The sequence below is a fragment of the Podarcis erhardii genome (genome assembly GCF_964252035.2).
Source record: "Podarcis erhardii genome assembly, chromosome: 9".
NCBI classification, from domain to species: domain Eukaryota; kingdom Metazoa; phylum Chordata; class Lepidosauria; order Squamata; family Lacertidae; genus Podarcis; species Podarcis erhardii.
The window spans coordinates 2346686-2359087 of record NC_138512.1 but is presented as its reverse complement, the minus strand read 5'-3'; the positions used below and the strand labels follow the sequence as shown (position 1 = coordinate 2359087).

At 39.8% G+C, this 12402-nt stretch overlaps 1 protein-coding gene and 1 long non-coding RNA gene across 7 annotated transcripts in view; both read right to left on the bottom strand.

Moving 5' to 3' along the window:
* Positions 1–6660, bottom strand: part of LOC309350030 — a 96668-nt gene extending 90008 nt beyond the window's left edge. Inside the window, exons 1-2 of the long non-coding RNA XR_014160270.1 lie at positions 5428–6660; positions 3303–4403 (exon numbers count right to left, since the gene is read on the bottom strand). This is a non-coding gene — a long non-coding RNA (uncharacterized lncRNA). The remainder of the gene's footprint in view (positions 1–3302; positions 4404–5427) is intronic.
* Positions 6661–7105: 445 nt separating this feature from the next.
* NRG4 (neuregulin 4) overlaps positions 7106–12402 on the bottom strand; it is an 86386-nt gene continuing 81089 nt past the window's right edge. For all 6 annotated transcript variants that reach the window (XM_081876508.1, XM_081876505.1, XM_081876506.1 and 3 more), the window contains 4 exons: positions 10411–10560; positions 9409–9488; positions 9215–9304; positions 7106–7675 (listed from right to left, as the gene is read on the bottom strand). In XM_081876508.1, coding sequence (XP_081732634.1) covers positions 9297–9304; positions 9409–9488; positions 10411–10560 — 238 coding nt within the window. In that variant the 3' untranslated portion in view covers positions 7106–7675; positions 9215–9296. The remainder of the gene's footprint in view (positions 7676–9214; positions 9305–9408; positions 9489–10410; positions 10561–12402) is intronic.

The following is a 12402-nucleotide window of genomic DNA, read 5'->3' as shown; positions in this document are numbered from 1 at the left end:
GTTTGCCCAACAATAAGAAATGTAATATAACTGTACTGTCTCTAGCCTTTTTAAAATCTTAAATCTTTAAGGCTAGGGGAAAAGTATATAAGAAATATTCTCTAAGCTGTAGAAGAAGAAGCACATTTCTTTTACCAGGATGGAAAACATATTATTTAGCTCTCTTTAACGAGCAAATCTGGATCTCTAGATTATTCTTTTTCTTTTTCCTCTGGAAAAGCTGTGTGCATAACATTTTGACAGGTACAGCTTTTACTGGTGTGCAGATGGTACCAGTGAGAGAAGTGTTGGTGAATTCCTTCTGGGTTACACAACTAATAAGTCTTAAGTAACCTGCTAGAAATAAAAGCAGATGTCAATCTTATTTTGGTCAACCATTGGTAACCTTTTCATCTGCCATCTGTGCAACCCCTCAAGTCCCATCAGCCTCAGTCTTAGCAAATGGTTAGGGATGATGGGACTTGTAGTTTATATCTTTGTTTGCGGAGCAAGATGGCAACAACAAAGCAGCGGCAGTGAGGAAACCTCCCTAAAAATGCCATCTATTTGAGTTAACTATCTGAATTGTGGACAACCAGCAAGATAAAATTAGAGGGACAGTTTATATTCATACTTAGATATACCTGTAGTGAAGGCTCCTCTGACCTTAGCTGTTGAAAGGTAATTGCAGACAAAACATACCCCAGCTGCTTATGCTGATAAAAGTTCAGGAGGATTTAATTTAACAGTGTGATGTCATCAAGCAAGATGGCTGCCTAACTCTTACTCTTAACACCCTGTGCACTATCAAAACCTCCCATTTAAGCTGAAAACCTTAAAAAGTGACTCTGTGAAACAAGATCTCTACAGATTATGCTCCAGGGATCTCATTTAACACCACAACAGTCACAAAAGCCATGTATCAGGAAATCAACCACAAACTTCTGAGCAGCAGGAAGAAGAACTAGGCTCAAGCGTGGCAGCTAAGACTGCAAAACTCTTAAGACGAAGCATTTGCCAGTTTCCTTCTCCCTGAGCTCACTGCCCACCTGGGAAAGCTGAGACAGGATCTCAGGGAAGATTTAGCATTAGAACTAAAAGCAGCTTTGACTCCCAAGTGAGAAAAGACTCAACAAAACAGAAGCCAGGATCTCTGAAGCCTCAAAGACTGCAAATAAAGCTCTAAAGTTAGGAATCAGGAGGCAAAAATCAAGAAACTGGTGGCCATAACTAGAGAAACACAGCTTTGTATGAAGCAGACATTCTTGTCGCTTCCATCTGTAAGTGAGAGGCCTACCAGAATTTCTGGAAGGCAAAGATTTACTCTCAGAGCAGGCCAGTGCTTGCAAACTCAACCACAGGCCCAGAGACATTGTTATTGAAAGGTTTTTCCTCCTTTCCACTAAGCAGGCCATTTTAAAGGAACTTCGTATACTTGACAGTCTGGCATGGGAAGGCCAGAAGATCTCTATTATGTAAGATTTGTGTCTGGCAACCTTAAATTGCAGACGTTCCTTTAAACCATATACAGAAATGCTTCAAAATGCTGGAATCCACAAGAGATGGGGCTACCCATTCCATCTGATAGTGCTGCTGGATGGGGTACAGCATGAAGCATCAACACACAAGGAGGCAAGACTACTCCAGAGCATGCTAAAGCTGTCTGTACCAAGCGAACCCAAAACCAGCAGCTGTAACTCAGACTCATCAGATGATGAGATAGGACTAGGTTGGCAGCAGCAGTGACATCAAGTAAAAACTTCTTAAAAGTGCCACTTTCAGCATACTGAAACCCACCACGTCCTGGGAACTGGAAGAGGACACCAGAGCAGTGGTCAGCAGAATACCTAGTCTCTTAAACAGGAATAGGGAAATAATAACCACTAATGTGCATTATTAGCTGTCAGCATAACAAGGAAGCATTGAGACACATGGAGGTGCCCAAAGCAAATGAAGCAACCTGGCACTGGGAAATTTAGAGAACTGTTAAATTGATTAAGTTTTTTACTTCAGTGTCCCCTTATATTTGCTATCAGAAAATGAATGGTGTTAAACTTTGAGAGGAGAGACTACCTCTTCTCATGACCATTCTAGCAGAACTTTGCAAGATCTTTGTGTTTTATCATTGGATTACATAGTGAAGCTTGAATTTTATCCTATACACACTATTACTCTGACCTACATTTTGCCACCTATCAAAACAATCCGTTAAAATGTTTGTACAATTTCCTAGCCAACATACTCTAACCTGGCCCAATGGTTGATCTGGAAACTATAAAAATACTCACCACCCTAAATGTCAACGGTCTCAACTCACCGGTGAAACGACAAAGAGTCAATCTAATGCTCAAATGGGAAAAACCTAAAATAATATGCCTACAGGAAACTCACTGTAAGAAGCAAATGGATAGAATTTTTCATCTCAAAGGCTTTGATGTCCAAATCTCATCTCCTGGCTCATCAAAAGGAAGAGGGGTAACACTGCTGATTTCTAACAGTCTGAATTTTACCCTCAAGAGAACTTTGACAGATGAGAGAGGCCACTAAGCATTTGTCAAAGGCCAAAGTAATGGCATCACACTAACTATAGCCTCACTTTACTCTCTGAACAAAGGACAGTTACAATTTCTCCGACTTGCTATGCTAGAACTATCTGGATTCCAGGGAGGCAAGGTGCTATTAGAAGGGGATTTAAATCTTGTCAAGATCCCCAACTGGACAGATTAACCTCTCTATTGAATGATAACCATACCTAAGCCAGGAAAAATCCTGCGTCAGTAGAATCATATAGACCAATAATCCTTTTAAATCAGGATGCTAAAATCTTTACAGCAATCTTTACTGCAAGGCTCAACACGTATTTCTTCCTACATCACCATGGACCAAGCTGGGTTCATACCCCAGAGACAGATCTGTGACCCAGTTCACCAGCTACTAAATGTTATCCATCACAGCAAAAGGAAAAATTTACCACTAGCCGTCATATCATTAGATATGGTAGTTCCTAGAAGGGTTGTTGTAAAAAATGAACATGGGACATTTTATGAATTCTATCATGAGACCTTACAAATACTCATACACTCGGGGTAAATGGCATAGATTCTAAAGCTTTCTCTATTGCAAGAGGGGTGTGGCAGGGATGCCCTCTGTCACCCCCTCTTGTTTGCCCTCTCAATTGAACCACTAGCCCTCTCCATTAGAAACAATTTGGAGATAAAAGGAGTTGAAATAAAAAAAAATGCATAAAATAAGCCTTTTTGCAGATGATATAGTAATAATGCTCTCTAACCCAAAAGCTGCAACACCTGTATTAATGAAAGAACTAAGCAATTATGGTAAAGTGGTCAGATTCAAAATCAATGAAATCAGAAATAATGTAGATAGGCATTCCTCCACCTGTCTAATTAAACATTCTAAACCAAACAGGTTTTAAAACCTGCTACAAGGTAGTAAAATATTTGGGAGTGCAGATAACTAAAAATCTATCCGCTCTAAAGAAAGCAAACTTCACAGCAGTATTCCTACAGGTATGACAAAATCTTGAGTCTTGGAAAGATCTACATTTATCATGGTCAGAACGCATAGCTGCAGTTAAGATGGCTATCCTACCGAAATTTTTGTTTCTCTTTCAAGTGTTGCCAATTATGATTACACCCATACAATTTAAAATTTGGCAGTGCTCAAAAAACAACTTTATTCATGAAGGGAAGAAAGCATGACTAGGCTCTAGAATTATATATGGAAGTGTCCAAAATGGCGGGATTGGAATCCCACATCTCCAAACTTATTACAGCGCCTTCCAAGGAAAGCATTTGATGTCACTGATCCACAGGCAAAAAGGTAAACCATGGGTAGATATAGAAATTTCAGGTCCTGTATATAGAGCATATCCCTATCTACTCTCCTCACTCACTAAAACCCATACTATTGTGAACCCTTTTTTCCACACCACTCTAAATGTGTGGAAAGCAAAAATTTAAAAACTGGATCCCCCAATATCTCCCCTTAGCTTTCACCTATCTTTTAAAGACGCAGGGCAATGCTTAGATTGGAACGGTTGGGAACAGGTGGGCCTTTATAGATTAAAAGATTTCTATGCAAACAGTAAAGGTAAAGGTAAAGGTCCAGTCGCAGACGACTCGGGGGTTGCAGCGCTCATCTCGCTTTACTGGCCAAGGGAGCTGGCATACAGCTTCTGGGTCATGTGGCCAGCATGACTAAGAACGGTACTCCCCTACAAAAAGAACAATTCATTGCAGCCATACCAAACCTTAAATGGCCATGGTACCACTTCAACCAGCTGTTAAGATTCCTGTTAAACCCAGACATTTCCACTCAAGCAAACAAAAAACTAACAGCAATAGAGCACATCTTTGTTAACTTCTCTCCACTCTCTAGGGGCAGAGCGCCCTCAATTTATGAAGCTCTAATAACACTAGAGGACCTCATCTGTCTCCTGAGAAATCTCTATGTGGGACAAGAAGCTACAGTTAGAACTGGATATGGAACAACTGATTGGTTCAAAATTGGGAAAGGAGTACGACAAGGCTGTATATTGTCTCCCTGCTTATTTAACTTATATGCAGAATTCATCATGCAAAAGGCTGGGCTGGATGAATCCGAAGCCGGAATTAAGATTGCCGGAAGAAATATCAACAACCTCAGATATGCAGATGACACAACCTTGATGGCAGAAAGTGAGGAGGAATTAAAGAACCTTTTATTGAGGGTGAAAGAGGAGAGCGCAAAATATGGTCTGAAGCTCAACATCAAAAAAACGAAGATCATGGCAACTGGTCCCATCACCTCCTGGCAAATAGAAGGAGAAGAAATGGAGGCAGTGAGAGATTTTACTTTCTTGGGCTCCATGATCACTGCAGATGGTGACAGCAGCCATGAAATTAAGAGACGCCTGCTTCTTGGGAGGAAAGCAATGACAAACCTAGACAGCATCTTAAAAATTAGAGACATCACCTTGCCAACAAAGGTCCGTATAGTAAAAGCTATGGTTTTCCCAGTAGTGATGTATGGAAGTGAGAGCTGGACCATAAAGAAGGCAGATCGCCGAAGAATTGATGCTTTTGAATTATGGTGCTGGAGGAGACTCTTGAGAGTCCCATGGATTGCAAGAAGATCAAACGTATCCATTCTTAAGGAAATCAGCCCTGAGTGCTCACTGGAAGGACAGATCGTGAAGCTGAGGCTCCAATACTTTGGCCACCTCATGAGAAGAGAAGACTCCCTGGAAAAGACCCTGATGTTGGGAAAGATGGAGGGCACAAGGAGAAGGGGACGACAGAGAACAAGATGGTTGGATAGTGTCTTCGAAGCTACAAACATGAGTTTGACCAAACTGCGGGAGGCAGTGGAAGACAGAAGTGCCTGGCGTGCTCTGGTCCATGGGGTCACGAAGAGTCGGACACGACTAAACGACTAAACAACAACAACAACAAATAACACTAGAATATGGCAATCTATTATACACAAAAATGCCGTGGAAAATGGACCTAGATGTGCAAATACCAAATGAAAAATGGATGGCTTTGTGGTCTGGGAGACCGTTGAAATCAGTTTCTGCAAAAAGAAAGGAAGCTTTGCTAAAACTTCTGCATAGGTGGCATTATACATCGGTGAGGCTGTCACAAATATGTAAACAACTAAAGAGAACCTGGCTGATCTGATCCTGTTGACAGCTAAAACAATTGATTCTATTTGTAAAACGCTTAGCTCATTGCTTTCTAAAATGGACATTTTAATCAGTGAGGTCACAGAGACACTCAGAAAAGAAATCAACAAGGTACCAAAGGAACCTTCTCTATCTAACTCACTGTGAGCTAAATATATGATCCAGGACACGTGTTCCAAATCATGAGATAATATAAACCAGAAGCTTGTTTGTGGAATGAAAGAACAACATCACTTAGTGTTACAACTGAATAAGCTTAGTCTTGCAATACGCAGTAACAAAGGCTGGGTTCCATCCTTTTATACAATTTGACTGGCCAAGAAGCATTGGAGGATTTTATTAGGGTTACATAGACTTAATCAATGTGTAGCCTCTGAACTACTCCAATCAAGCTCAGAAAGTCTTACTTTAGAAGCCCCAAAATTCCCTCACTGCTACATCGCACCAAGTCTATGTTGACTGCCAAAGGAATTTTCCCAGTACGTTTTTAACAACCTGATTTTATCACCACTAATAACTAACTTTAAAGCAGCCAGCCACTATAATTATAACAGGACCCTAATGAAAAGAACACAAAAGAGCTTAAGCAAATCCATTCAAGAGGATTTGATCAGTTGGCAGAACCAGAGGATCCAACCAAGGACAACTATGTATTGGAGGAGCATTTGAAATGCTCTTTAAAGATTTGCCAAGACAAGAGCAACAACAGATTATTGAAAAACTAGCCTGCTGAAGATATCTGCAGACATCATAACTCCTACAATATGCCTAACGACTCTCAGCCGAAGGAGCCCTCGAAAGAGTCCATTATCTCTACTACCACCCTACGTAATGATCCATCAATATAGAACACCTGGCAGGTATGGGCAGGTCTCCTTCCTTTATTGTCAGTGATTACAGCAGGTATCTTTCAGCTCCTATGGCACATCTAAGCAGTCTGGAACTGCCTACACATCGTAGGACCTTATCCCTGGCTCAATGCTGAACTCTCCCTTCTGCTGGTGTATTTATCTTGATACTATGACTTGGACTGTAGTCCAGTAACATCTAAAGGGCCACAGGTTTGTCATCCCTGAACTACAGTTCTGTGTTAAAAATATAATCAATTTTAGTCCGGAAAACTGTTTCCCCAAATCAACCATCTCCTTAATGCCTCAAATTGGAAGCATGGTTTTCCAGTTCAACTGGAACTATAAAGCAGCAGTTAACAATACCTCAATATATTTAGTGTTTAAAAATTAGCCAGCTCTAGACTTCATGCAGTGTTGTTTTTTTTAAGGAAGTGCAAATGATTTTCAGAGGTTACATCATGCTATGTGGTTTTATTTTTGGCCAACAAAAACAGTTTTGTTTCCTAATATGACCTTTGCAGCCAGCTAAGCTGTGAAAGAACTGATTTTAAACTTGTGAGTGCTTTTTAATAGAGACCTGGAATAGGCATTTAAAGAGAGAAAGATAAACTTTATTTACAAATGAAATTGTTTTGCAGACTGACCTTGATTTTTAACCACTGTATTTTGTGCAGGTCTAAAGCCCTCTGAGTAGTTCAAACAAAACTTAGGAGTAACTAAGTCATTGAGAAGGTTCTGCATGTCTTCAGCCAGTTACAACTTGTGGTCCATATATAGGGTCCATTATATATATATATTTACTAGCCCTGCCCTCCCATTTAAAGTTCTGTTCAACACAATCAAAGGCCTTACCATTTTCCATGCCTAGGAAAAAGCATATACCTATTTTTGCCTTTGATAAATACAGACGAATGAAACATAGCTTCTCAATATTATCTAACAGTATTCTGTCATGATTCAACAGTATTTTATCTTTTTTAACTACTATGCATAAAGGTTGTTCTAACTTGTCTCTGATAAGCTTCACATACCTTGTACATTCTGTGTCTGACAACTGCAAGAACATAAGCAATGCACATTTATGCATATATATTTGGTCTTGTAAAATATTAGCAATATCTTCTTCTTTCACAGTGTCTGGGAACAGTGTTATGGATTCCTGAAAATTATATAAGAGAATAGCTTTATTAGAAGTGATTATTATTATTATTATTATTTAAAAATAGTCTATTGGCTTTCCACCATTATTCAAGGTGATTTACAAAAATCATTAAAAGAATATAAATAGTCTCCAAAACAAGTATAATCACATAGCCTAGAGCATAGAAGCAGTAAAAATTAGCTGATGAAGATACGCACAATCTAATTAGCAAATCATTTGGCACATCTGCTTTCCTTATGAGCCCAAAGTTAGCTGTGACTATTTTGAATTCATAGAAATAGAAAACAGTGGATTTTTTTAGCAGAATCAGTGCTTAATTTATGGTGTGCTTTCATATTTTGCTTTTGGATAGCAATTTGCATGTTTTTTTAATTTTTTCCACCTGATCCTACATGCAATTCTTTGGTTCTTTATTCCACATCTCATTACATTATTGTTTGTTCTGGGGGAAAGTGTGAGCTACTTTTCCTCAAAGAGAACTATTAGATATCCCTTAAGGGGTTGTATGCTTTTTCATAATTTTCCTTTCAACTGACTCTTCACTGAATTCAACTGTTGTGCATCCACGGAAAGACAATTCTGCTCTGCATTTTATTCTTTGCTGATTCTAGAAGCTGTATCAATGATACTCTTCTTTAGTACTGTTTAAACACCTCCTAATTTATTGTTGCAAATAAATTGCTATTTTTGTTATTAATGAAATGAATAGTTTTTCTGCTCAGAACGTTTAGCATGACACCTCTTCAAACAGCAGCATTTTGAGTTCCCATTTTTTAGCCATTTTATTGCTTTTCTTATATCTACATATCATCATTGGCCGACAATGGCCATTCTCTCTTCTTTTTATCCCCCAGAAGCTTCTCAGTGAAAACACAATTAGAATCCACTGGAGTGAGAGCTACATTTGGGCATGAATGATATGGGTGATTCCCACTGTTCATGAGTTTAAGCAGATGGGAAACATTTTGTTTTAAATATGGGTCAGTGGGACTGGAATTTTCCCAGTTCCCTACTTTTAGGTTTAAACTAGTTGTTAAGTAGTTTACAGTAAGATTCTCTGAAGAAAATTTCAGGACAGGAAGAACAGAATCAAGAAAGTCCCTTTGTCTAATATTAGGGATAATTTTGCCCAAATACTCTCATCGTTCACAAGTTTCTCATTTTCATTTAAATGTTGTTGTTGTGTTTTTTTTAAAAAAGGTCCTTCAAGATATGTCTTAAATAGAAATTCAGATTATTGTATATGTACCACTCTGCCCAATTCTATGATGCCATTAAGTCATTCTGGTAACAAGATGTTTGGTGTGGTAGAATCCCATCACCTATCAGTACATATTAGATAATAATTAAATAGAAAATAGCTTGAAATGCATTTTACAAAAACATAGAATTCACGGATAAGACATTTGTACACAATGTCTCTTTCTTTGAAGTAACCAGGATCCCTTTTAAATATAACTTTGTCCTGATAGGTTCCTACAGAAAACTCTCCTCTGATTTACACAGCACCTTGTCTTCTCTGTTCAGTCTTCTTACCATATTCTCCAACATTGTTTTTGCTTGTCTATAGCTGTTTTGCTTGTTGCTGTTCCATAATTTCTTGTTTTGATTGCTTTATTCAGTTATCTTGGGGAAAAACAAGAATTTTATTTTCATCAAGACTCTTTTGGCAGAAAGTCTTTACCATTTACTGTATCCCTTTACCATTACTGTATTTGAAAATTACTTACTGTTGCAACCATCACTGCTGTTCCCTTCAATCAGGTTGTTGCCATGCTCTATGGAACTGGTCCGTGGAATCTGGCCCTTCCTGACAGTGATTAGGAAAATTAAAAAGAATAAATGTGGATGTGAGTTCACATTGCATTTAGCGGTTGAGGCTTTTGCTATTACAGCCTAATGGGCTTTTACATCGAACTTTCAGACTGACTGCTCCACAGTTAGGTAGCATTTAATCTGCCGTTAGTTTGAAATAGAGACATGGATTGGGCTGTCAAGGCTTCGTCATGCATCCTCTGTGCACATGACCAAATGCTGTGTACACTGAATGGGCCATCTGAATAGTTTTTTAATTAATTTTCATTTTTCACATCACACAGTCATCTGAATTATTAAGTTACAAGTCCACATCATTATTTGCTGTGTCATTGCAAGTCTTTCTTTAGTGGAGACAGGACATTTGAAATAAAGTTTATGCTAATCATTTCTGCCCTATACACAGTATGTTGGGTTTGGTTTTACAGAAGCTGCTTTCATATGTATATTAAATTGCTTTGATATTTTTAAAAGGGAAGGTGTCCCAGAAATTACATAAATAAATGTACATTGCAGAAATGTTTTATCCCATTAAGCTATTCTTCTGTACTTTTAATATTTTCTAAAGGTGACAATGGGCAGTTTAAATAATGCATTCAGTTCTCTATTGCTGAAAGGGACTCGGTTCTAATGTGAGATGGGAGTGTGTCACAAAATATTTCCTTAAAGTTTTAAAAAGTGAAAAACCATAACCATAGTGAAATGTTTTTATTAACCTCAAAGACTAATATTGCATGCATTATAAATGGAGAATATTTATATCATGTAGAATATTTAAATTCTGTCAGGACAGAATCAGAGACGTTATGTCCTTTGCCCAGGGCCTTCTAGGTCTTCTGCCCTACAACCCCTACCATCTCCAAGACATCTAGAAGATGCTGGGCTGGCCAAGTCTGACATAAGCACTACCATTTTACCTGCAAAGAAAGAAGAATGCACCAGCAACCAGGACACTTAGGACGACCACTGAAGCTAAAACAGCTGCAAACAGTTCACCTCTTGGATGGCTCTTGATGCTCGGTAGTAAAATTTCCTCACAACGATTTCCTGTATAATTTTCAACACACCTGCGAAACAGAGGTTTACATTAACTGAGTATCTTGTGGCACAGCTTATATATACTTAATCTACCGGTACTTCTCAACACTTGCTTGTCTTGACACACAAGCATGGCCAGGAAGCAGCAAAATCTTGGCTGTGCCGGTAGAATCAAAGATTTGTAGATTTGGAAGGGAACATGAGGGTCATCTAGTCCAACCCCGTGGAATGCAGGACTGGGGGCTTGAACCTATGACCCTGAGATGAGTCTCACATTCTAACAGTTCAAATGAGTGTCATTCTCCATGGCTCCCCTTAAGACAGTTTACATTTGACATTTCAGTTAGTGGGTTATGTCCTGGTTCTGAGTAGACTACACACTTCTAGGCTGCGGCCACAGAAGTCTAGTGTCCAGATCAAGAGAAGTAATAGTCCTGCTCTACTCTGCCCCAATTGGTCAAACCACACCTGGAATATTGTGTCCAGTTCTGGGCGCCACAATTTAAGAAGTATATTCACAAGATGGAGTATGTGCAGAGAAGGGTAACCAAGATAATCTGGAAACCAAACCTTATGAGGAATGGCTGAGGGAATTGGGTTTATTTATCCCGGTAAAGAGGAGACTGAAAGTAGATATGACAGTCATCTTCAAATATCTGCAGGGCTGTCGCATGTAAGACAGCAAAGTTTTGTTCTCCTGCTCCAGAGGGTAGGACCCAAACCACTGGATTCAAATTAGACAGATGGAGCTTCCAACTAAATATCAGGAAGAACTTTCTGACAGTAAGAGCTATTCACAGTGGAACAGACTCTCATGAAAGATTGTGCACTCTCCTTCCTTGGAGGATTTAAAGCAGAAGTTGGGTGGCCATCTGTCGTGTATGAGGTTCCTGCATTGTAGTGGGTGGGACACATGACCCTCTGGGTACCTTCCAGCTCTGTGCTGTGTGCTATATACCTTTCATGATGATGGAAAAAGGCATTCAGAGGCATTTCAGGTTGTAGGAAATTCATAAAGGTGCAGTGTTGGCAACCCCATCCCTAATGGCTAGTCAACTCTTGTGCAACTGTTTGAAGCAGAGTAAAGTAAAAGGTAAAGGACCCCTGTACGGTTAAGTCCAGTCAAAGGCAACTATGGGGTTGTGGCACTCATCTCGCTTCAGGCTGAGGGAGCCGGCATTTGTCCACAGACAGCTTTCCAGGTCAGGCGGGCAACAGGACTAAACCGCTTCTGGCGCAATGGAACACCATGATGGAAACCAGAGCACACAGAAATGGTGTTTACCTTCTTGCCACAGCAGTACCTGTTTATCTACTTGCACTGGCGTGCTTTCAAACTGCTAGGTTGGCAGGAGCTGGGACGGAGCAACAGGAGCTCACCCTGCCATGTAGATTCAAACCGCCAACCTTCGATCAGCAAGCCCAAGAGGCTCAGTGGTTTAGACCACAGCACCACCTGTGTCCCTGAAGCACTTTATTAATATCCTAGTGCCACTGTCCTTCCAATAGCAACTTGTGCCCTTGTATTTGTGCCAGAGCAAAATGTAGGTAAAGTTAGTGGTGCATCTCCCTGCTACTAAACATAACTATGTCATGAATAATTAGTACTACTAGTAATATATTTATTTGTACCCCACCTTTCCCCCTGATGGGACTAAAGGAAGCTTACAGTACATGCCACTGGAGGGGTAGAATGATCGTAGATGTGTTTCCTCAAATTACTCTTACCGTTAGCCCGCAACTTAAATGCATTTAACTTTTATGCATTCAGCCAGTGGCGTAGCGTGGGTTACAGCAAGGCAAGTAATTTGCGCCCCCTAACCCGTGGATTTGCGCCCCCTAACCCGTGGATTTGCGCCCCCTAACCCGTG